Below are 27,733 nucleotides of genomic sequence, written 5' to 3'. Positions count from 1 at the left end.
TCACTAGTACCCACCCCATGTACACCTGTATGATACCACGCCTAGCACCGGGGCCGCAGTCATCACTAGTACCCACCCCATGTACACCTGTATGATACCACGCCTAGCACCGGGGCCGCAGCCATCACTAGTACCCACCCCATGTACACCTGTATGATACCACACCTAGCACCGGGCCGCAGCCATCACTAGTACCCACCCCATGTACACCTGTATGATACCACACCTAGCACCGGGCCGCAGCCATCACTAGTACCCACCCCATGTACACCTGTATGGTACCACACCTAGCACCGGGGCCACAGTCATCACTAGTACCCACCCAATGTACACCTGTATGATACCACACCACACCTAGCACCGGGGCCGCAGCCATCACTAGTACCCACCCCATGTACACCTGTATGGTACCACACCTAGCACCGGGGCCGCAGCCATCACTAGTACCCACCCCATGTACACCTGTATGATACCACACCTAGCACCGGGGCCGCAGCCATCACTAGTACCCACCCCATGTACACCTGTATGGTACCACACCTAGCACCGGGGCCGCAGCCATCACTAGTACCCACCCCATGTACACCTGTACGATACCACACCTAGCACCGGGGCCGCAGCCATCACTAGTACCCACCCCATGTACACCTGTATGATACCACACCTAGCACCGGGGCCGCAGCCATCACTAGTACCCACCCCATGTACACCTGTATGATACCACACCTAGCACCGGGGCCGCAGCCATCACTAGTACCCACCCCATGTACACCTGTATGGTACCACACCTAGCACCGGGGCCGCAGCCATCACTAGTACCCACCCCATGTACACCTGTATGATACCACACCACACCTAGCACCGGGCCGCAGCCATCACTAGTACCCACCCAATGTACACCTGTATGATACCACACCTAGCACCGTGGCCGCAGTCATCACTAGTACCCACCCCATGTACACCTCTATGATACCACATTACACCTAGCACCGGGGCCGCAGCCATCACTAGTACCCACCCCATGTACACCTGTATGATACCACACCTAGCACCGGGGCCGCAGTCATCACTAGTACCCACCCCATGTACACCTGTATGATACCACATTACACCTAGCACCGGGGCCGCAGCCATCACTAGTACCCACCACATGTACACCTGTATGGTACCACACCTAGCACCGGGGCCGCAGCCATCACTAGTACCCACCCCATGTACACCTGTATGATACCACATTACACCTAGCACCGGGGCCGCAGCCATCACTAGTACCCACCACATGTATACCTGTATGATACCACACCTAGCACCGGGGCCGCAGCCATCACTAGTACCCACCCCATGTATACCTGTATGATACCACACCTAGCACCGGGCCGCAGTCATCACTAGTACCCACAACATGTACACCTGTATGATACCACACCTAGCACCGGGGCCGCAGCCATCACTAGTACCCACCCCATGTACACCTGTATGATACCACACCTAGCACCGGGGCCGCAGCCATCACTAGTACCCACCCCATGTACACCTGTATGATACCACACCTAGCACTGGGGCCGCAGCCATCACTAGTACCCACCCCATGTACACCTGTATGGTACCACACCACACCTAGCACCGGGGCCGCAGCCATCACTAGTACCCATCCCATGTACACCTGTATGGTACCACACCACACCTAGCACCGGGGCCGCAGCCATCACTAGTACCCACCCCATGTACACCTGTATGATACCACACCTAGCACCGGGGCCGCAGTTATCACTAGTACCCACCCCATGTACACCTGTATGATACCACACCTAGCACCGGGCCGCAGTCATCACTAGTACCCACCCCATGTACACCTGTATGATACCACACCTAGCACCGGGGCCGCAGCCATCACTAGTACCCACCCCATGTACACCTGTATGGTACCACACCACACCTAGCACCGGGGCCGCAGCCATCACTAGTACCCACCCCATGTACACCTGTATGGCACCACACCTAGCACCGGGGCCGCAGCCATCACTAGTACCCACCCCATGTACACCTGTATGGTACCACACCTAGCACCGGGGCCGCAGCCATCACTAGTACCCACCCCATGTACACCTGTATGGTACCACACCTAGCACCGGGGCCGCAGCCATCACTAGTACCCACCCCATGTACACCTGTATGGTACCACACCTAGCACCGGGGCCGCAGTCATCACTAGTACCCACCCCATGTACACCTGTATGATACCACACCTAGCACCGGGGCCGCAGTCATCACTAGTACCCACCCCATGTACACCTGTATGGTACCACACCTAGCACCGGGGCCCACAGTCATCACTAGTACCCACCCCATGTACACGTGTATGATACCACACCTAGCACCGGGGCCGCAGCCATCACTAGTACCCACCCCATGTACACCTGTATGATACCACACCTAGCACCGGGGCCACAGTCATCACTAGTACCCACCCCATGTACACCTGCATGGTACCACACCACACCTAGCACCGGGCCGCAGCCATCACTAGTACCCACCCCATGTACACCTGTATGGCACCACACCTAGCACCGGGGCCGCAGCCATCACTAGTACCCACCCCATGTACACCTGTATGGTACCACACCTAGCACCCGGGGCCGCAGCCATCACTAGTACCCACCCCATGTACACCTGTATGATACCACACCTAGCACCGGGGCCGCAGCCATCACTAGTACCCACCCCATGTACACCTGTATGGTACCACACCTAGCACCGGGGCCGCAGCCATCACTAGTACCCATCCCATGTACACCTGTATGGTACCACACCACACCTAGCACCGGGGCCGCAGCCATCACTAGTACCCACCCCATGTACACCTGTATGATACCACACCTAGCACCGGGGCCGCAGTTATCACTAGTACCCACCCCATGTACACCTGTATGATACCACACCTAGCACCGGGCCGCAGTCATCACTAGTACCCACCCCATGTACACCTGTATGATACCACACCTAGCACCGGGGCCGCAGCCATCACTAGTACCCACCCCATGTACACCTGTATGGTACCACACCTAGCACCAGGGCCACAGTCATCACTAGTACCCACCCCATGTACACCTGTATGGTACCACACCTAGCACCGGGGCCGCAGCCATCACTAGTACCCACCCCATGTACACCTGTATGATACCACACCTAGCACCGGGGCCGCAGCCATCACTAGTACCCACCCCCCATGTACACCTGTATGATACCACACCTAGCACCGGGGCCACAGTCATCACTAGTACCCACCCCATGTACACCTGTATGATACCACACCTAGCACCGGGGCCGCAGCCATCACTAGTACCCACCCCATGTACACCTGTATGATACCACACCTAGCACCGGGGCCGCAGTCATCACTAGTACACACCCCATGTACACCTGTATGATACCACACCACACCTAGCACCGGGGCCGCAGCCATCACTAGTACCCACCCCATGTACACCTGTATGATACCACACCACACCTAGCACCGGGCCGCAGCCATCACTAGTACACACCCCATGTACACCTGTATGATACCACACCTAGCACCGGGGCCGCAGCCATCACTAGTACCCACCCCATGTACCACCTGTATGGTACCACACCTAGCACCGGGGCCGCAGCCATCACTAGTACCCACCCCATGTACACCTGTATGGTACCACACCTAGCACCGGGGCCGCAGCCATCACTAGTACCCACCCCATGTACACCTGTATGGTACCACACCTAGCACCAGGGCCACAGTCATCACTAGTACCCACCCCATGTACACCTGTATGGTACCACACCACACCTAGCACCGGGGCCGCAGCCATCACTAGTACCCACCCCATGTACACCTGTATGGTACCACACCTAGCACCGGGGCCGCAGTCATCACTAGTACCCACCCCATGTACACCTGTATGGTACCACACCTAGCACCGGGGCCGCAGTCATCACTAGTACCCACCCCATGTACACCTGTATGGTACCACACCTAGCACCGGGGCCGCAGCCATCACTAGTACCCACCCCATGTACACCTGTATGGTACCACACCTAGCACCGGGGCCGCAGTCATCACTAGTACCCACCCCATGTACACCTGTATGGTACCACACCTAGCACCGGGGCCGCAGTCATCACTAGTACCCACCCCATGTACACCTGTATGGTACCACACCTAGCACCGGGGCCGCAGCCATCACTAGTACCCACCCCATGTACACCTGTATGGTACCACACCTAGCACCGGGGCCGCAGCCATCACTAGTACCCACCCCATGTACACCTGTATGGTACCACACCTAGCACCGGGGCCGCAGCCATCACTAGTACCCACCCCATGTACACCTGTATGGTACCACACCTAGCACCGGGGCCGCAGCCATCACTAGTACCCACCCCATGTACACCTGTATGGTACCACACCTAGCACCGGGGCCGCAGCCATCACTAGTACCCACCCCATGTACACCTGTATGGTACCACACCTAGCACCAGGGCCACAGTCATCACTAGTACCCACCCCATGTACACCTGTATGGTACCACACCACACCTAGCACCGGGGCCGCAGCCATCACTAGTACCCACCCCATGTACACCTGTATGGTACCACACCTAGCACCGGGGCCGCAGTCATCACTAGTACCCACCCCATGTACACCTGTATGGTACCACACCTAGCACCGGGGCCGCAGCCATCACTAGTACCCACCCCATGTACACCTGTATGGTACCACACCTAGCACCGGGGCCGCAGCCATCACTAGTACCCACCCCATGTACACCTGTATGGTACCACACCTAGCACCGGGGCCGCAGCCATCACTAGTACCCACCCCATGTACACCTGTATGGTACCACACCTAGCACCGGGGCCGCAGCCATCACTAGTACCCACCCCATGTACACCTGTATGGTACCACACCTAGCACCGGGGCCGCAGCCATCACTAGTACCCACCCCATGTACACCTGTATGGTACCACACCTAGCACCAGGGCCACAGTCATCACTAGTACCCACCCCATGTACACCTGTATGGTACCACACCACACCTAGCACCGGGGCCGCAGCCATCACTAGTACCCTCCCCATGTACACCTGTATGGTACCACACCTAGCACCAGGGCCACAGTCATCACTAGTACCCACCCCATGTACACCTGTATGGTACCACACCACACCTAGCACCGGGGCCGCAGCCATCACTAGTACCCACCCCATGTACACCTGTATGATACCACACCTAGCACCGGGGCCGCAGCCATCACTAGTACCCACCCCATGTACACCTGTATGGTACCACACCTAGCACCGGGGCCGCAGCCATCACTAGTACCCACCCCATGTACACCTGTATGATACCACACCTAGCACCGGGGCCGCAGCCATCACTAGTACCCACCCCATGTACACCTGTATGATACCACACCTAGCACCGGGGCCACAGTCATCACTAGTACCCACCCCATGTACACCTGTATGGTACCACACCACACCTAGCACCGGGGCCACAGTCATCACTAGTACCCACCCCATGTACACGTGTATGATTCCACACCTAGCACCGGGGCCGCAGCCATCACTAGTACCCACCCCATGTACACCTGTATGATACCACACCTAGCACCGGGGCCGCAGCCATCACTAGTACCCACCCCATGTACACCTGTATGATACCACACCTAGCACCGGGGCCGCAGCCATCACTAGTACCCACCCCATGTACACCTGTATGGTACCACACCACACCTAGCACCGGGGCCACAGTCATCACTAGTACCCACCCCATGTACACCTGTATGGTACCACACCTAGCACCGGGGCCGCAGCCATCACTAGTACCCACCCCATGTACACCTGTATGGTACCACACCTAGCACCGGGGCCACAGTCATCACTAGTACCCACCCCATGTACACCTGTATGGTACCACACCACACCTAGCACCGGGGCCACAGTCATCACTAGTACCCACCCCATGTACACCTGTATGATACCACACCTAGCACCGGGGCCGCAGCCATCACTAGTACCCACCCCATGTACACCTGTATGGTACCACACCTAGCACCGGGGCCGCAGTCATCACTAGTACCCACCCCATGTACACCTGTATGGTACCACACCTAGCACCGGGGCCGCAGCCATCACTAGTACCCACCCCATGTACACCTGTATGGTACCACACCTAGCACCGGGCCGCAGCCATCACTAGTACCCACCCCATGTACACCTGTATGGTACCACACCTAGCACCGGGGCCGCAGCCATCACTAGTACCCACCCCATGTACACCTGTATGGTACCACACCTAGCACCGGGGCCGCAGCCATCACTAGTACCCACCCCATGTACACCTGTATGGTACCACACCTAGCACCGGGGCCGCAGCCATCACTAGTACCCACCCCATGTACACCTGTATGGTATCACACCTAGCACCAGGGCCACAGTCATCACTAGTACCCACCCCATGTACACCTGTATGGTACCACACCACACCTAGCACCGGGGCCGCAGCCATCACTAGTACCCACCCCATGTACACCTGTATGGTACCACACCTAGCACCGGGGCCGCAGTCATCACTAGTACCCACCCCATGTACACCTGTATGATACCACACCTAGCACCGGGGCCGCAGCCATCACTAGTACCCACCCCATGTACACCTGTATGGTACCACACCTAGCACCGGGGCCGCAGCCATCACTAGTACCCACCCCATGTACACCTGTATGGTACCACACCTAGCACCGGGGCCGCAGCCATCACTAGTACCCACCCCATGTACACCTGTATGGTACCACACCTAGCACCGGGGCCGCAGCCATCACTAGTACCCACCCCATGTACACCTGTATGGTACCACACCTAGCACCGGGGCCGCAGCCATCACTAGTACCCACCCCATGTACACCTGTATGGTACCACACCTAGCACCGGGGCCGCAGCCATCACTAGTACCCACCCCATGTACACCTGTATGGTACCACACCTAGCACCAGGGCCACAGTCATCACTAGTACCCACCCCATGTACACCTGTATGGTACCACACCACACCTAGCACCGGGGCCGCAGCCATCACTAGTACCCACCCCATGTACACCTGTATGGTACCACACCTAGCACCGGGGCCGCAGTCATCACTAGTACCCACCCCATGTACACCTGTATGATACCACACCTAGCACCGGGGCCGCAGCCATCACTAGTACCCACCCCATGTACACCTGTATGGTACCACACCTAGCACCGGGGCCGCAGCCATCACTAGTACCCACCCCATGTACACCTGTATGATACCACACCTAGCACCGGGGCCGCAGCCATCACTAGTACCCACCCCATGTACACCTGTATGGTACCACACCTAGCACCGGGGCCGCAGCCATCACTAGTACCCACCCCATGTACACCTGTATGGTATCACACCTAGCACCAGGGCCACAGTCATCACTAGTACCCACCCCATGTACACCTGTATGGTACCACACCTAGCACCGGGGCCACAGTCATCACTAGTACCCACCCCATGTACACCTGTATGATACCACACCTAGCACCGGGGCCGCAGCCATCACTAGTACCCACCCCATGTACACCTGTATGATACCACACCTAGCACCGGGGCCGCAGTCATCACTAGTACCCACCCCATGTACACCTGTATGGTACCACACCACACCTAGCACCGGGCCGCAGCCATCACTAGTACACACCCCATGTACACCTGTATGATACCACACCTAGCACCGGGGCCGCAGCCATCACTAGTACCCACCCCATGTACACCTGTATGGTACCACACCTAGCACCGGGGCCGCAGTCATCACTAGTACCCACCCCATGTACACCTGTATGGTACCACACCTAGCACCGGGGCCACAGTCATCACTAGTACCCTCCCCATGTACACCTGTATGATACCACACCACACCTAGCACCGGGGCCGCAGCCATCACTAGTACCCACCCCATGTACACCTGTATGGTACCACACCTAGCACCGGGGCCGCAGCCATCACTAGTACCCACCCCATGTACACCTGTATGGTACCACACCTAGCACCGGGGCCACAGTCATCACTAGTACCCTCCCCATGTACACCTGTATGATACCACACCTAGCACCGGGGCTGCAGCCATCACTAGTACCCACCCCATGTACACCTGTACGATACCACACCTAGCACCGGGGCCGCAGCCATCACTAGTACCCACCCCATGTACACCTGTATGGTACCACACCTAGCACCGGGGCCGCAGCCATCACTAGTACCCATCTCACGTACACCTGTATGATACCACACCTAGCACCGGGGCCGCAGCCATCACTAGTACCCACCCCATGTACACCTGTATGATACCACACCTAGCACCGGGCTGCAGCCATCACTAGTACCCACCCCATGTACACCTGTACGATACCACACCTAGCACCGGGGCCGCAGCCATCACTAGTACCCACCCCCCATGTACACCTGTATGATACCACACCTAGCACCGGGGCTGCAGCCATCACTAGTACCCACCCCATGTACACCTGTATGATACCACACCTAGCACCGGGGCCGCAGCCATCACTAGTACCCACCCCATGTACACCTGGATGATATCAGGCCACACCTACCTCCGGGGCCACAATCAGGCCATGTACAGCGCTGCTCAATACGCTAGCGCTACATCAATAACTTTATATCTGGCCCCGGCGCTCATACAAACACCACCTGGTCATTCAGTAGCCCAAGGCTACTCACCTTTACAAAGTCAGACGATGGGAACGTGGCAAAGTCTGTTGGGACATTTGCCCCGGGGCACTGCGACACCGTCTCCTTTAGGACTTCATCCTGTGGATGAAAGGAAACATCGGCATTAACACAGCTCAGGGGCCGCCTCTCTCGGCGCATGGCCACAGCTCTGGGGCCACCTCTCTCGGTGCATGGCCACAGCTCAGGAGCCCGCTCTCTCGGCGCATGGCCACAGCTCAGGAGCCCGCTCTGTCGGCGCATGGCCACAGCTCAGGAGCCTCCTCTATCAGCGCATGGCCACAGCTCAGGAGCCGCCTCTCTCAGCGCATGGCCACAGCTCAGGAGCCGCCTCTCAGCGCATGGCCACAGCTCAGGAGCCGCCTCTCTCAGCGCATGGCCACAGCTCAGGAGCCGCCTCTCTCGGCGCATGGCCACAGCTCAGGAGCCGCCTCTCTCGGCGCATGGCCACAGCTCAGGAGCCCGCTCTCTCGGCGCATGGCCACAGCTCAGGAGCCCGCTCTCTCGGCGCATGGCCACAGCTCAGGAGCCCGCTCTCGGCGCATGGCCACAGCTCAGGAGCCCGCTCTATCAGCGCATGGCCACAGCTCAGGAGCCGCATGGCCACAGCTCAGGAGCCGCCTCTCTCAGCGCATGGCCACAGCTCAGGAGCCGCCTCTCTCAGCGCATGGCCACAGCTCAGGAGCCGCCTCTCTCAGCGCATGGCCACAGCTCAGGAGCCGCCTCTCAGCGCATGGCCACAGCTCAGGAGCCGCCTCTCTCAGCGCATGGCCACAGCTCAGGAGCCGCCTCTCTCAGCGCATGGCCACAGCTCAGGAGCCGCCTCTCTCAGCGCATGGCCACAGCTCAGGAGCCGCCTCTCTCAGCGCATGGCCACAGCTCAGGAGCCGCCTCTCTCAGCGCATGGCCACAGCTCAGGAGCCGCCTCTCTCAGCGCATGGCCACAGCTCAGGAGCCGCCTCTCTCAGCGCATGGCCACAGCTCAGGAGCCGCCTCTCTCAGCGCATGGCCATAAGATAACAAGTATATACACTAACATAACACATCCTAGATCTGAATGAATGAAATATTCTTATTAAATACTTTGTTATTTACAAAGTTCAATGTGCTGACAACAAAATCACACAAAAATTATCAATCAATCAAATGGAGGTCTGGACTTGGAGTCACACTAATAATTAAAGTGGAAAAACACACTACAGGCTGATCCAACTTTGATGTAATGTCCTTAAAACATGTAAAAATGGGGCTCAGTAGTGTGTGTGGCCTCCATGTGCCCAGGGCCAACCGCACCAGCATGTGGTCTCACAAGGGTCTGAGGATCTCATGTCGGTACCTAATGACAGCCAGGCTACCTCTGGTGAGCACATGGAGGGCTGTGCGGCCCCCCCAAAGAAATGCCACCCCACACCATTACTGACCCACTGCCAAACCGGTCATGCTGGAGGATGTTGCAGGCTTCAGAACGTTCTCCTTGGCGTCTCCAGACTCTGTCACGTGCTCAGTGTGAACCTGCTTTCATCTGTGAAGAGCACAGGGCGCCAGTGGCGAATTTGCCAATCTTGGTGTTCTCTGGCAAATGCCACACGTCCTGCACGGTGTTGGGCTGTAAGCACAACCCCCACCTGTGGACGTCCGGCCCTTATCCCACCCTCATGGAGTCTGGTTCTGACTGTTTGAGTAGACCCGTGCACATTTGTGGCCTGCTGGAGGTCAGTTTGCAGGGCTCTGGCAGTGCTCCTCCTGTTCCTCCTTGCACACAGGCGGAGGTAGCGGTCCTGCTGCTGGGCTGTTGCCCTCCTCCGGCCTCCTCCACGTCTCCTGATGTACTGGCCTGTCTCCTGGTAGCGCCTCCATGCTCTGGGCACTACGCTGACAGACACAGCAAACCTTCTGGCCACAGCTCCCATTGATGTGCCATCCTGGATGAGCTGCACTACCTGAGCCACTTGTGTGGGTTGTAGACTCCGTCTCACGCTACCACTACAGTGACAGCACCGGCAGCATTCACAAGTGGACAGTGTGATGTCACAGAAGTGTCATTGACATGGAGTTACATTGTGTTGTTTGTGTTCCCCGTATTTTTTTGAGCAGTGTATACAAATACATATACACACACACACACACAGATGTGTCCTCATACATCGTTGCTCATAGCGCGCTTTGTGCTACTGTGTGTCCTGTGTGACTCACACATTATAACTCTCCTACCACAGCCATCTGCGAAATAATCAGGCACCAGGGCCTTTATCCCAGTGTATACAGCATAATGTGACTGGGGACAATGTGGAAGCCATACTGGATTTATGAGATCCTGTAGAGCAGGGAGCAAGTAATACATTGGATTAAACGTTTCTTTCCATTTTATAACAACGAAACCAGGAATACTGTTATAGATAATAAAGCTGCTTCTGAGAATAAAAGCCGAGGATTTTGTACAGAAATTAAAGACTAAATCACTAGATAACAGAAGGGAATAGAGTGAATGGGCAGCAGCGGGGCTGGGGAGGTGCTTTCATACAGGTAGAAAATGAGCTCAGTGGGAATAACTAAGTAGTAATCTGTAGATAATAAAGCGGATTCTGCAAAGAAAATCCCAAACAGAGTAAAGACAAAATCACAGAAGGGTCCGTTGGCTATTTGAGGCATGCGCTTAACAGTTTAGGAAGAGAGACATCTGGTGGACATAAAGTAGTATTGCACGTTACAATTATAACGTGACATAACACAAGGACCTAGCATGAGTTACATGGCGTGCTCTACACAGATCGCAGCCACGATGTATGTGGACACATCTGTACATACACACACACACACACACACACACACAGCGTGTCTACATTATGACTGCGTCCTATCATATAGGGAGGACAATCCCGGGGCATTTTAGTCAATCCTGTGAATCAGATTGAAAAATGCTCATTGCCAGGGTTTGGCCTCCCTAATAAAAACGCCCCTGCGTCGCATTTTAGTTACAGGCCGGCGGAAAGTGGCGGTGCAGATGGCGCGCTGTGCACCGGGACCTCTGATCACGTTGCGGGAGAAGCCGGGCAGATATTGAGCAGGTGCTGCCTGGCATTAGACCACAAGTACAGTCCAATCCCGGGATTGAAAGCCCAGTAATTGTAGGGCCGAATCCTGGGTTCCCTACTATCATAGCACACCCTGGGTGGGAACCTTCAATATCCGGCTTACATTATCCTATACTGTGTATGGTATATACGTCTGTAAGGAATGAATAGAACAGGATTCTCTTTCGTGGAACCTGGAGGTAATATTACCTCCTGTACCCGAGGACGTAACCTGCACCAAAAATGGAACTTATTTATGTATAGCTGGCAATTCATAAAGAAACAAAACCAATGTACTCCTCTTCCACCGCCTCTCCCATCATGGCTGCCGATGCGTCTCCTCGGGGGCGGCCATCTATACTGGACCTCATTGTCATCCGTATTCTATGCACATTTTGGGTGGCAATAACGTCATATGTGCCGCTAGCGCAGAAAGCTTTTGTAGGGTGGCGATGACACAGTGCGCAGAATTGCTGTCATGTGATAGGACAGGAGGGGTTGCTACACGCTGTCACTGCGCAGGTAGAGCAGAACTTAGTTCTCGCTATCCTCCAGGTTATACACTTACCTTGAGCTTGTCAATGGTGTCACTCAGAGACTTGAGGCGGGCGGCCTGTTCCAGCAGCTGTCCTGCTGGATTTCCTGTGTACGGAGACAATCACAGGACGCCATTAATGTGGCTCTATGACCGAGCCCCCCCTGACCCCACTCACACCGGGACGTACCCCCTTTCCTGTGTACAGAGACAATCACAGGACGCCATTAATGTGGCTCTATGACCGAGCCCCCCCTGACCCCGCTCAGACACCGGGACGTACCCCCTTTCCTGTGTACGGAGACAATCACAGGACGCCATTAATGTGTCTCTATGACCGAGCCCCCCCTGACCCCGCTCAGACACCGGGACGTACCCCCTTTCCTGTGTACAGAGACAATCACAGGACGCCATTAATGTGGCTCTATGACCGAGCCCCCCCTGACCCCGCTCAGACACCGGGACGTACCCCCTTTCCTGTGTACGGAGACAATCACAGGACGCCATTAATGTGGCTCTATGACCGAGCCCCCCCTGACCCCACTCAGACACCGGGACGTACCCCCTTTCCTGTGTACAGAGACAATCACAGGACGCCATTAATGTGTCTCTATGACCGAGCCCCCCCTGACCCCGCTCAGACACCGGGACGTACCCCCTTTCCTGTGTACAGAGACAATCACAGGACGCCATTAATGTGTCTCTATGACCGAGCCCCCCCTGACCCCGCTCAGACACCGGGACGTACCCCCTTTCCTGTGTACAGAGACAATCACAGGACGCCATTAATGTGGCTCTATGACCGAGCCCCCCCTGACCCCGCTCAGACACCGGGACGTACCCCCTTTCCTGTGTACAGAGACAATCACAGGACGCCATTAATGTGGCTCTATGACCGAGCCCCCCCTGACCCCGCTCAGACACCGGGACGTACCCCCTTTCCTGTGTACAGAGACAATCACAGGACACCATTAATGTGGCTCTATGACCGAGCCCCCCCTGACCCCGCTCAGACACCGGGACGTACCCCCTTTCCTGTGTACAGAGACAATCACAGGACACCATTAATGTGGCTCTATGACCGAGCCCCCCTGACCCCGCTCAGACACCGGGACGTACCCCCTTTCCTGTGTACAGAGACAATCACAGGACGCCATTAATGTGGCTCTATGACCGAGCCCCCCCTGACCCCGCTCAGACACCGGGACGTACCCCCTTTCCTGTGTACAGAGACAATCACAGGACGCCATTAATGTGGCTCTATGACCGAGCCCCCCTGACCCCGCTCAGACACCGGGACGTACCCCCTTTCCTGTGTACGGAGACAATCACAGGACGCCATTATTGTGGCTCTATGACCGAGCCCCCCCTGACCCCGCTCAGACACCGGGACGTACCCCCTTTCCTGTGTACAGAGACAATCACAGGACGCCATTAATGTGGCTCTATGACCGAGCCCCCCCTGACCCCGCTCAGACACCGGGACGTACCCCCTTTCCTGTGTACAGAGACAATCACAGGACGCCATTAATGTGGCTCTATGACCGAGCCCCCCTGACCCCGCTCAGACACCGGGACGTACCCCCTTTCCTGTGTGTGATGTCCACCACTTTGGCATTGGCGCTCATCTGCTGCAGGGTGTCCAGGAGCTGGCTGGTCTTGCGGTACAGGGTTCCGGACTGGACCTCTTGGCGCTCTTTAGCCAGGGAGAGCTTAGGGGGACACAGCGGGGGAAGTGCGGACAGGTCCTCCTTCATCTGGTGCGCCTGGGGGGACATTAGTATAAATCATAGACAACCACCTCCTAATGGCTCTTTTTCAAAGATGGCTTTAAGATGACAGTTGGGAGCTGATTGGTTGGCGCTTTATCTCTGCCCAGTGGCGGGATGCCATAGCCGGAGATGTGGCATATCAGCCATACACGTATTTACAGGGCATAGTTCTCACTTGCACATCTGCGACAGTATGACAGAACAGACTCTCGCTGTGTGTCTTATACCCTGTCACCAGCAGGGCCCTCTGCCCTCATGTGCTTCTCCTCTTACTTACACCATCTCTGATGACACCAAATCCTGCGGATCTCTGCACCCTGATACTTATGTCAGTGTCCCCTGCTGATGCAGCTATGGTTATATACCCTGTACTTGTCCTCTATTGTGTACAGCTGTCAGTCACTGTCTCCTGGGTTATATATTCTGTAATAGGGTGCTGCGGATCCCTTGTTCTCTGCCCCCTGATACTTATGTCAGTGCTGCCTGCTGATGCAGCTATGGTTATGTGCCCTGTACTTGTCCTCTATTGTATTCTGCTGTAAGTCACTGTCTCCTGGGTTATATACTGTGTAATAGGGTGCTGCGGATCCCTTGTTCTCTGCCCCCCTGATACTTATGGCAGTGTCCTCTGCTGATGCAGCTATGGTTATGTGCCCTGTACTTGTCCTCTATTGTATTCAGCTGTAAGTCACTGTCTCCTGGGTTATATACTCTGTAATAGGGTGCTGCGGATCCCTTGTTCTATGCCCCCTGATACTTATGTCAGTGTCCTCTGCTGATGCAGCTATGGTTTTGTGCTCTGTACTTGTCCTCTATTGTATACAGCTGTCAGTCAATGTCTCCTGGGTTATATACTGTGTAATAGGGTGCTGCAGATCCCTTGTTCTCTGCCCCTGATACTTATGTCAGTGTCCTCTGCTGATGCAGCTATGGTTATATACCCTGTACTTGTCCTCTATTGTATTCAGCTGTAAGTCAATGTCTCCTGGGTTATATACTGTGTAATAGGGTGCTGCAGATCCCTTGTTCTCTGCCCCTGATACTTATGTCAGTGTCCTCTGCTGATGCAGCTATGGTTATATACCCTGTACTTGTCCTCTATTGTATTCAGCTGTAAGTCACTGTCTCCTGGGTTATATACTCTAATAGGGTGCTGCGGATCCCTTGTTCTCTGCACCCTGATACTTATGTCAGTGTCCTCTGCTGATGCAGCTATGGTTATATACCCTGTACTTGTCCTCTATTGTATTCAGCTGTAAGTCACTGTCTCCTGGGTTATATACTCTGTAATAGGGCGCTGCGGATCCCTTGTTCTCTGCCCCCTGATACTTATGTCAGTGTCCCCTGCTGATGCAGCTATGGTTATGTGCCCTGTACTTGTCCTCTATTGTATACAGCTGTCAGTCACTGTCTCCTGGGTTATATACTCTGTAATAGGGTGCTGCGGATCCCTTGTTCTCTGCCCCTGATACTTATGTCAGTGTCCTCTGCTGATGTAGATATGGTTATGTGCCCTGTACTTGTCCTCTATTGTATTCACCTGTAAGTCAGTGTCTCCTGGGTTATATACTCTGTAATAGGATGCTGCGGATCTCTGGTTCTCTGCCCCCTGATACTTATATCAGTGTCACCTGCTGATGCAGCTATGGTTATGTGCCTTGTACTTGTCCTCTATTGTATACAGCTGTAAGTCACTGTCTCCTGGGTTATATACTGTGTAATAGGATGCTGCGGATCTCTGGTTCTCTGCCCCCTGATACTTATATCAGTGTCCTCTGCTGATGCAGCTATGGTTATATACCCTGTACTTGTCCTCTATTGTATACAGCTGTAAGTCACTGTCTCCTGGGTAATATACTCTAATAGGGCACCACAGATCCCTTGTTCTCTGCCCCCTGATACTTATGTCAGTGTCTCCTGCTGATGCAGCTATGGTTATGTGCCCTGTACTTGTCCTCTATTGTATTCAGCTGTAAGTCACTGTCTCCTGGGTTATATACTCTAATAGGGCACCACAGATCCCTTGTTCTCTGCCCCCTGATACTTATGTCAGTGTCTCCTGCTGATGCAGCTATGGTTATGTGCCCTGTACTTGTCCTCTATTGTATTCAGCTGTAAGTCACTGTCTCCTGGGTTATATACTGTGTAATAGGGCGCTGCGGATCCCTTGTTCTCTGCCCCCCTGATACTTATGTCAGTGTCCCCTGCTGATGCAGCTGTGGTTATGTGTCCTGTACTTGTCCTCTATTGTATTCAGCTGTAAGTCACTGTCTCCTGGGTTATATACTCTGTAATAGGGTGCTGCAGATCCCTTGTTCTCTGCCCAGATACTTATGTCAGTGCCGCCTGCTGATGCAGCTATGGTTATGTGCCCTGTACTTGTCCTCTATTGTATTCAGCTGTAAGTCACTGTCTCCTGGGTTATATACTCTGTAATAGGGTGCTGCAGATCCCTTGTTCTCTACCCCCTGATACTTATGTCAGTGTCCCCTGCTGATGCAGCTATGGTTATGTGCCCTGTACTTGTCCTCTATTGTATTCAGCTGTAAGTCACTGTCTCCTGGGTTATATACTCTGTAATAGGGTGCTGCAGATCCCTTGTTCTCTGTCCCCTGATACTTATGTCAGTGCCGCCTGCTGATGCAGCTATGGTTATGTGCCCTGTACTTGTCCTCTAATGTATACAGCTGTCAGTCACTGTCTCCTGGGTTATATACTGTGTAATAGGGCACTACGGATCCCTTGTTCTCTGTCCCCTGATTCTTATGTCAGTGCCGCCTGCTGATGCAGCTATGGTTATGTGCCCTGTACTTGTCCTCTATTGTATACAGCTGTCAGTCACTGTGTAACAGGGTGCTGCGGATCCCTTGTGGCAGCATAATAAATAATAATAATAATACCGCTCTATACTTTCTCTTTATAGGCAGTCACCAGAAACACTGACACCGTGTAACTTTCCATCCCCCAGACTCTGGTGCTGTATATAATTTGGGCCCATATCGGATAGGCCGGGATTTGCGTATCAGCGAGGTTAGCCACTGTTTTTAAAGAAATGGTTTTAAAGCAAAACCAAATTTGTTTTAGCCCCCCCAAATACTGTGTAAATCTCCTGCCAGAATCACCCCGGACCAACGACCCAGAGTCTATTACATATAGCGGGTTCCTTAAAGAAGGGTTGAGGTTTTCCCACTCTGTCTGTACCTAATCCATATTCTGGCTGGAACAAATGGAGTACCTGCTCCAGAACACGTAAGGGCCCCAGGTCAGGAAAAGCATCCTACGCTGACTGACAATTCCTAAAATTGCTGTAATAGGAGTAAATGAACTGTATGTAATCCCAGCAGAATAATGAGGGCAGAGCTGGACACCTACACGTACGCAGGCGCAGACATGAATGTTGTGTTTGCAGCATCAGCCGCCCTGGGTCGACAGGACACACAGCGCCCGGGCCTCAACAGGAGGGACAGACAGCGCCCGGGCCTCAACAGGGGGGACAGACAGCGCCCGGGCCTCAACAGGGGGGACAGACAGCGCCCGGGCCTCAACAGGGGGGAACACTCACAGTGCCCGGGCCTCAACAGGGGGGACAGAGACAGCGCCCGGGCCTCAACAGTGGGGGACACTCACAGCGCCCAGGCCTCAACAGGGGGGACAGACAGCGCCCAAACCTCAACAGGGGGGACAGACAGCGCCCGAGCCTCAACAGGTGGGGACACAGACTGCGCCCGGGCCTCAACAGGGGGGGGGGGGGGAGACGACAGACTGCGCCCGGGCCTCAACAGGGGGGGGGGGGACGACAGACTGCGCCCGGGCCTCAACAGGTGGGGGACACAGACAGCGCCCGGGCCTCAACAGGGGGGGACACAGACAGCGCCCGGGCCTCAACAGGGGGGGACACTCACAGCGCCCGGGCCTCAACAGGGGGGACACACACAGCACCCGGGCCCCAATAGGGCCTCACCTTTAGCCGGTTGTTCTCATGTTTCAGGTGCTTCACGGAGAGGCGCAGGGCATCAATCTGCTGGAGCAGCAATGGGGAATCCTTCACTTGCACTGGCCCCGATCCATTCAGCATGGACTGGCTGGATGTAAGCCCTGGGTGTGGAGGACAGGATATGTCAGAGGACGTGTACTGATAACCAGTCACATGCAGCACGCCAGGTAAGGGTACGTGCAGGTACCGGCACACAGAACCACTACACGCAGCAGAGACGCCGGATCATGCAGAGTGTACATGGGATCATGCATGAGAGGCAGGTGACCCATCTGTACAAGCAGCGTGGGGGGGGGGGGTATAGGAGGGTACTGTACCTCTCTGCTCCTCCTCTGGCATAGGCACAGGGCAGGAAAACAGACAAGTAGAGAGAGAGCATCAGCCCCGAGATCGGGAAGCAGAGAAAACCAAGGGGGACATTGTATGAGAACACAGGACACCAGGTGAGTGATGACACCCACCTCCTATGTTCTACAACTGGCACCAACCCGCACACGCGAGGAAAGGGGGACGAGATCAATAACAGAAGGTGGAACCAAGGTGCCCTTATCAGAGTGACATGGGGGGGGGGCGCTAACCTCCTGCAATGCCGGACACTGCGGCTGCCGGACCCCCGCGCAGGCCCTCGATGGTGCGCTTGGACTGGTTGCTTAGCCTCTGTCTGAGATCAGCCTTCTCTGACTCCAGCTGGTCAATATCAGCCTGCAGGGCGTCCATGGTCTCCTCAAACTCCCTGCACACAGAAACCCACAGAGTTATGAGCAAATGTAGAGAAAAATGACCAGACTTGGTTACAAGAAATCAGCTTTTCTCTCAACTCCAGATGTTCTAGTAGGGAGGGCTCAATGTCCCAATGGGGCGGAAAGAAACTAGTAAAAAAATAGAACTGCGCAATATTAGGAATGAATTTTAACAGTAATATGGCATTTAGTAATATTTTTAGCCCCAATAAATGACACAATAATCTGAAAAAATCACATACAACATATATACAAAATAAAAGAAAAAAAGCATAACCGGTTGTGACTACATTTTACCTACCATAGGGATGTATTGCTAATTATAACAGCTTGCACTGTAGCTAGCATGGGTTAGTAACTAAGCAAAGTGGATTAGTTCATCGCAGTTGATCAGTCAGCCATTGTGCATCGCACGTGAGACGTCATTGGTTGTTAGCACTCATGAAGCTCGCCGGTTACGAAGATGTTAGATTTTTAAAATGTCCAATTTTTATGACCGGCCTTTTTTTCTTTTATTTTGTATATATGTTGTATGTGATTTTTTAGATTATTGTGTCATTTATGGAGGCGAAAAATATTAATAAATGCCATATTACTGTTAAAATTCATTCCTGATATTGCACAGTTCTATTTTTTACTACTCCCTGCACACAGGTAACATGACGTATTGCGTGTACCCTAATACTGTCAGCCAATATGTGCAGGGCTGTCCCATGTCACGCTACGGTATCCCCAACCTGCACAGAGGGAAGGAAGAGGAGTAATACACAATGTGTTATGTCACCAGTCTCATGGCCGCAGGCGTGTAATACACAATGCTTGTCACCAGTCTCAGGGCCGCAGGCGTGTAATACACAATGTGCGTGTCACCAGTCTCAGGACCGCAGGCGTGTAATACACAATGTGCGTGTCACCAGTCTCAGGACCGCAGGCGAGTAATACACAATGCGTGTCACCAGTCTCAGGACCGCAGGCGTGTAATACACAATGTGCGTGTCACCAGTCTCAGGACCGCAGGCGTGTAATACACAATGTGCTTGTCACCAGTCTCAGGGCCACAGGCGTGTAATACACAATGCGTGTCACCAGTCTCAGGACCGCAGGCGTGTAATACACAATGTGTTATGTCACCAGTCTCAGGGCCGCAGGCGTGTAATACACAATGCGTGTCACCAGTCTCAGGGCCGCAGGCGTGTAATACACAATGTGTTATGTCACCAGTCTCAGGGCCGCAGGCGTGTAATACACAATGTGTTATGTCCCCAGTCACAGGACCGCAGGCGTGTAATACACAATGTGTTATGTCACCAGTCTCAGGGCCGCAGGCGTGTAATACACAATGTGCGTGTCACCAGTCTCAGGGCCGCAGGCGTGTAATACACAATGTGCGTGTCACCAGTCTCAGGACCGCAGGCGTGTAATACACAATGTGCGTGTCCCCAGTCTCAGGGCCGCAGGCGTGTAATACACAATGTGTTATGTCCCCAGTCTCAGGGCCACAGGCGTGTAATACACAATGCGTGTCCCCAGTCTCAGGACCGCAGGCGTGTAATACACAATGTGTTATGTCACCAGTCTCAGGGCCGCAGGCGTGTAATACACAATGCGTGTCACCAGTCACAGGACCGCAGGCGTGTAATACACAATGCGTGTCACCAGTCACAGGACCGCAGGCGTGTAATACACAATGTGTTAGGTCACCAGTCACAGGACAGCAGGCGTGTAATACACAATGTGTTATGTCACCAGTCTCAGGACCGCAGGCGTTTAATACACAATGCGTGTCACCAGTCTCAGGGCCGCTGGCGTGTAATACACAATGTGTTATGTCACCAGTCACAGGACCGCAGGCGTGTAATACACAATGTGTTATGTCACCAGTCACAGGACCGCAGGCGTGTAATACACAATGTGTTATGTCACCAGTCACAGGACCGCAGGCGTGTAATACACAATGTGTTATGTCCCCAGTCACAGGACCGCAGGCGTGTAATACACAATGTGTTATGTCACCAGTCTCAGGACCGCAGGCGTGTAATAAACAATGCGTGTCACAGGAACGCAGGCGTGTAATACACAATGCGTGTCACCAGTCTCAGGGCCGCAGGCGTGTAATACACAATGTGTTATGTCACCAGTCACAGGACCGCAGGCGTGTAATACACAATGCGTGTCACAGGAATGCAGGCGTGTAATACACAATGCGTGTCACCAGTCACAGGACCGCAGGCGTGTAATACACAATGTGTTATGTCACCAGTCACAGGACCGCAGGCGTGTAATACACAATGTGTTATGTCCCCAGTCACAGGACCGCAGGCGTGTAATACACAATGTGTTATGTCACCAGTCTCAGGACCGCAGGCGTGTAATACACAATGTGTTATGTCACCAGTCACAGGACCGCAGGCGTGTAATACACAATGTGTTATGTCACCAGTCACAGGACCGCAGGCGTGTAATACACAATGCGTGTCACCAGTCACAGGACCGCAGGCGTGTAATACACAATGTGTTATGTCACCAGTCACAGGACCGCAGGCGTGTAATACACAATGCGTGTCACCAGTCACAGGACCGCAGGCGTGTAATACACAATGTGTGTCACCAGTCACAGGACCGCAGGCGTGTAATACACAATGTGTTATGTCACCAGTCTCAGGACCGCAGGCGTGTAATACACAATGCGTGTCACAGGAACGCAGGGGTGTAATACACAATGCGTGTCACCAGTCTCAGGACCGCAGGCGTGTAATACACAATGCGTGTCACCAGTCTCAGGGCCGCAGGCGTGTAATACACAATGTGTTATGTCCCCAGTCACAGGAACACAGGCGTGTAATACACAATGTGTTATGTCACCAGTCTCAGGACCGCAGGCGTGTAATACACAATGCGTGTCACAGGAACGCAGGCGTGTAATACACAATGTGTTATGTCACCAGTCTCAGGGCCGCAGGCGTGTAATACACAATGTGCGTGTCACCAGTCTCAGGGCCGCAGGCGTGTAATACACAATGTGCGTGTCACCAGTCTCAGGACCGCAGGCGTGTAATACACAATGTGCGTGTCCCCAGTCTCAGGGCCGCAGGCGTGTAATACACAATGTGTTATGTCCCCAGTCTCAGGGCCACAGGCGTGTAATACACAATGCGTGTCCCCAGTCTCAGGACCGCAGGCGTGTAATACACAATGTGTTATGTCACCAGTCTCAGGGCCGCAGGCGTGTAATACACAATGCGTGTCACCAGTCTCAGGACCGCAGGCGTGTAATACACAATGTGCGTGTCACCAGTCACAGGACCGCAGGCGTGTAATACACAATGTGTTATGTCACCAGTCACAGGACCGCAGGCGTGTAATACACAATGTGTTATGTCACCAGTCACAGGACCGCAGGCGTGTAATACACACTGCGTGTCACCAGTCACTGGACCACAGGCGTGTAATACACAATGTGTTATGTCACCAGTCTCAGGACCGCAGGCGTGTAATACACAATGCGTGTCACAGGAACGCAGGCGTGTAATACACAATGCGTGTCACAGGAACGCAGGCGTGTAATACACAATGTGTTATGTCACCAGTCACAGGACCGCAGGCGTGTAATACACAATGTGTTATGTCACCAGTCACAGGAACGCAGGCGTGTAATACACAATGTGTTATGTCACCAGTCTCAGGGCCGCAGGTGTGTAATACACAATGTGTTATGTCACCAGTCACAGGACCGCAGGCGTGTAATACACAATGCGTGTCACCAGTCACAGGACCGCAGGCGTGTAATACACAATGTGTTATGTCACCAGTCACAGGACCGCAGGCGTGTAATACACAATGTGTTATGTCACCAGTCACAGGACCGCAGGCGTGTAATACACAATGTGTTATGTCACCAGTCTCAGGGCCGCAGGCGTGTAATACACAATGTGTTATGTCACCAGTCACAGGACCGCAGGCGTGTAATACACAATGTGTTATGTCACCAGTCTCAGGGCCGCAGGCGTGTAATACACAATGTGTTATGTCACCAGTCACAGGACCGCAGGCGTGTAATACACAATGTGTTATGTCACCAGTCTCAGGGCCGCAGGCGTGTAATACACAATGTGTTATGTCACCAGTCTCAGGGCCGCAGGCGTGTAATACACAATGTGTTATGTCACCAGTCACAGGACCGCAGGCGTGTAATACACAATGTGTTATGTCACCAGTCTCAGGGCCGCAGGCGTGTAATACACAATGTGTTATGTCACCAGTCACAGGACCGCAGGCGTGTAATACACAATGTGCGTGTCACCAGTCTCAGGGCCGCAGGCGTGTAATACACAATGTGTTATGTCACCAGTCACAGGACCGCAGGCATGTAATACACAATGTGTTATGTCACCAGTCACAGGACCGCAGGCGTGTAATACACAATGTGTTATGTCACCAGTCACAGGACCGCAGGCGTGTAATACACAATGTGTTATGTCACCAGTCTCAGGGCCGCAGGTGTGTAATACACAATGTGTTATGTCACCAGTCACAGGACCGCAGGCGTGTAATACACAACGTGTTATGTCACCAGTCACAGGACCGCAGGCGTGTAATACACAATGTGCGTGTCACCAGTCACAGGACCGCAGGCGTGTAATACACAATGTGTTATGTCACCAGTCACAGGACCGCAGGCGTGTAATACACAATGTGTTATGTCACCAGTCTCAGGACCGCAGGCGTGTAATACACAATGTGTTATGTCACCAGTCACAGGACCGCAGGCGTGTAATACACAATGTGTTATGTCACCAGTCACAGGACCGCAGGCGTGTAATACACAATGTGCGTGTCACCAGTCACAGGAACGCAGGCGTGTAATACACAATGTGCGTGTCACCAGTCTCAGGGCCGCAGGCGTGTAATACACAATGTGTTATGTCACCAGTCTCAGGACCGCAGGCGTGTAATACACAATGTGTTATGTCACCAGTCACAGGACCGCAGGCGTGTAATACACAATGTGTTATGTCACCAGTCACAGGACCGCAGGCGTGTAATACACAATGTGCGTGTCACCAGTCTCAGGGCCGCAGGCGTGTAATACACAATGTGTTATGTCACCAGTCACAGGACCGCAGGCGTGTAATACACAATGCGTGTCCCCAGTCTCAGGACCGCAGGCGTGTAATACACAATGTGTTATGTCACCAGTCACCGGACCGCAGGTGTGTAATACACAATGTGTTATGTCACCAGTCACAGGACCGCAGGCGTGTAATACACAATGTGCGTGTCAACAGTCTCAGGACCGCAGGCGTGTAATACACAATGTGTTATGTCACCAGTCACAGGACCGCAGGCGTGTAATACACAATGTGTTATGTCACCAGTCACAGGGCCGCAGGCGTGTAATACACAATGTGTTATGTCACCAGTCACAGGACCGCAGGCGTGTAATACACAATGCGTGTCACCAGTCACAGGACCGCAGGCGTGTAATACACAATGTGTTATGTCACCAGTCACAGGACCGCAGGCGTTTAATACACAATGTGTTATGTCACCAGTCACAGGACCGCAGGCGTGTAATACACAATGTGTTATGTCACCAGTCTCAGGACCGCAGGCGTGTAATACACAATGTGTTATGTCACCAGTCACAGGACCGCAGGCGTGTAATACACAATGTGTTATGTCACCAGTCACAGGACCGCAGGCGTGTAATACACAATGTGTTATGTCACCAGTCACAGGACCGCAGGCGTGTAATACACAATGTGTTATGTCACCAGTCTCAGGAACGCAGGCGTGTAATACACAATGCGTGTCACCAGTCTCAGGACCGCAGGCGTGTAATACACAATGTGTTATGTCCCCAGTCACAGGGCCGCAGGCGTGTAATACACAATGTGTTATGTCACCAGTCTCAGGACCGCAGGCGTGTAATACACAATGTGTTATGTCACCAGTCACAGGACCGCAGGCGTGTAATACACAATGTGTTATGTCACCAGTCTCAGGGCCGCTGGCGTGTAATACACAATGTGTTATGTCACCAGTCACAGGGCCGCTGGCGTGTAATACACAATGTGTTATGTCACCAGTCACAGGACCGCAGGCGTGTAATACACAATGTGTTATGTCACCAGTCTCAGGACCGCAGGCGTGTAATACACAATGCGTGTCACAGGAACGCAGGCGTGTAATACACAATGCGTGTCACCAGTCTCAGGGCCGCAGGCGTGTAATACACAATGTGTTATGTCACCAGTCACAGGACCGCAGGCGTGTAATACACAATGCGTGTCACAGGAACGCAGGCGTGTAATACACAATGCGTGTCACCAGTCACAGGACCGCAGGCGTGTAATACACAATGTGTTATGTCCCCAGTCACAGGACCGCAGGCGTGTAATACACAATGTGTTATGTCACCAGTCTCAGGACCGCAGGCGTGTAATACACAATGTGTTATGTCCCCAGTCTCAGGACCGCAGGCGTGTAATACACAATGCGTGTCACCAGTCACAGGACCGCAGGCGTGTAATACACAATGTGTTATGTCACCAGTCACAGGACCGCAGGCGTGTAATACACAATGCGTGTCACCAGTCACAGGACCGCAGGCGTGTAATACACAATGTGTTATGTCACCAGTCACAGGACCGCAGGCGTGTAATACACAATGCGTGTCACAGGAACGCAGGCGTGTAATACACAATGCGTGTCACCAGTCTCAGGGCCGCAGGCGTGTAATACACAATGTGTTATGTCACCAGTCACAGGACCGCAGGCGTGTAATACACAATGTGTTATGTCACCAGTCACAGGACCGCTGGCGTGTAATACACAATGTGTTATGTCACCAGTCACAGGACCGCAGGCGTGTAATACACAATGTGTTATGTCACCAGTCACAGGGCCGCAGGCGTGTAATACACAATGTGTTATGTCACCAGTCACAGGGCCGCAGGCGTGTAATACACAATGTGTTATGTCACCAGTCTCAGGACCGCAGGCGTGTAATACACAATGCGTGTCCCCAGTCTCAGGGCCGCAGGCGTGTAATACACAATGTTATGTCACCAGTCACAGGACCGCAGGCGTGTAATACACAATGTGTTATGTCACCAGTCACAGGACCGCAGGCGTGTAATACACAATGTGTTATGTCACCAGTCACAGGACCGCAGGCGTGTAATACACAATGTCTTATGTCACCAGTCACAGGACCGCAGGCGTGTAATACACAATGCGTGTCACCAGTCACAGGGCCGCAGGCGTGTAATACACAATGCGTGTCACCAGTCACAGGACCGCAGGCGTGTAATACACAATGTGTTATGTCACCAGTCTCAGGGCCGCAGGCGTGTAATACACAATGTGTTATGTCACCAGTCACAGGACCGCAGGCGTGTAATACACAATGTGTTATGTCACCAGTCACAGGACCGCAGGCGTGTAATACACAATGTGTTATGTCACCAGTCTCAGGACCGCAGGCGTGTAATACACAATGTGTTATGTCCCCAGTCACAGGGCCGCAGGCGTGTAATACACAATGTGTTATGTCACCAGTCTCAGGACCGCAGGCGTGTAATACACAATGTGTTATGTCACCAGTCACAGGACCGCAGGCGTGTAATACACAATGTGTTATGTCACCAGTCACAGGACCGCAGGCGTGTAATACACAATGTGCGTGTCACCAGTCTCAGGGCCGCAGGCGTGTAATACACAATGTGTTATGTCACCAGTCACAGGACCGCAGGCGTGTAATACACAATGCGTGTCCCCAGTCTCAGGACCGCAGGCGTGTAATACACAATGTGTTATGTCACCAGTCACCGGACCGCAGGTGTGTAATACACAATGTGTTATGTCACCAGTCACAGGACCGCAGGCGTGTAATACACAATGTGCGTGTCAACAGTCTCAGGACCGCAGGCGTGTAATACACAATGTGTTATGTCACCAGTCACAGGACCGCAGGCGTGTAATACACAATGTGTTATGTCACCAGTCACAGGGCCGCAGGCGTGTAATACACAATGTGTTATGTCACCAGTCACAGGACCGCAGGCGTGTAATACACAATGCGTGTCACCAGTCACAGGACCGCAGGCGTGTAATACACAATGTGTTATGTCACCAGTCACAGGACCGCAGGCGTTTAATACACAATGTGTTATGTCACCAGTCACAGGACCGCAGGCGTGTAATACACAATGTGTTATGTCACCAGTCTCAGGACCGCAGGCGTGTAATACACAATGTGTTATGTCACCAGTCACAGGACCGCAGGCGTGTAATACACAATGTGTTATGTCACCAGTCACAGCACCGCAGGCGTGTAATACACAATGTGTTATGTCACCAGTCACAGGACCGCAGGCGTGTAATACACAATGTGTTATGTCACCAGTCTCAGGAACGCAGGCGTGTAATACACAATGCGTGTCACCAGTCTCAGGACCGCAGGCGTGTAATACACAATGTGTTATGTCCCCAGTCACAGGGCCGCAGGCGTGTAATACACAATGTGTTATGTCACCAGTCTCAGGACCGCAGGCGTGTAATACACAATGTGTTATGTCACCAGTCACAGGACCGCAGGCGTGTAATACACAATGTGTTATGTCACCAGTCTCAGGGCCGCTGGCGTGTAATACACAATGTGTTATGTCACCAGTCACAGGGCCGCTGGCGTGTAATACACAATGTGTTATGTCACCAGTCACAGGACCGCAGGCGTGTAATACACAATGTGTTATGTCACCAGTCTCAGGACCGCAGGCGTGTAATACACAATGCGTGTCACAGGAACGCAGGCGTGTAATACACA

At 53.6% G+C, this 27,733-nt stretch overlaps 1 protein-coding gene across 8 annotated transcripts in view; it reads right to left on the bottom strand.

Annotated features, from left to right (window-relative positions):
- Window positions 1–27,733, bottom strand: part of DCTN1 (dynactin subunit 1) — a 260,744-nt gene that overhangs the window by 20,369 nt on the left and 212,642 nt on the right. For 6 of the 8 annotated variants that reach the window (XM_083165769.1, XM_083166198.1, XM_083166948.1 and 3 more), the window contains 6 exons: window positions 18,742–18,896; window positions 18,481–18,495; window positions 18,131–18,264; window positions 13,980–14,163; window positions 12,431–12,504; window positions 8,783–8,872 (listed from right to left, as the gene is read on the bottom strand). In XM_083165769.1, coding sequence (XP_083021895.1) covers window positions 8,783–8,872; window positions 12,431–12,504; window positions 13,980–14,163; window positions 18,131–18,264; window positions 18,481–18,495; window positions 18,742–18,896 — 652 coding nt within the window. The remainder of the gene's footprint in view (window positions 1–8,782; window positions 8,873–12,430; window positions 12,505–13,979; window positions 14,164–18,130; window positions 18,265–18,480; window positions 18,496–18,741; window positions 18,897–27,733) is intronic. The other 2 variants (XM_083165779.1, XM_083168001.1) reach the window with 1 other exon arrangement.

Source organism: Crinia signifera, chromosome 1 (assembly GCF_055691185.1).
Source record: "Crinia signifera chromosome 1, ASM5569118v1, whole genome shotgun sequence".
NCBI lineage: Eukaryota > Metazoa > Chordata > Amphibia > Anura > Myobatrachidae > Crinia > Crinia signifera.
This window is presented reverse-complemented; position numbering and strand designations above follow the sequence as displayed.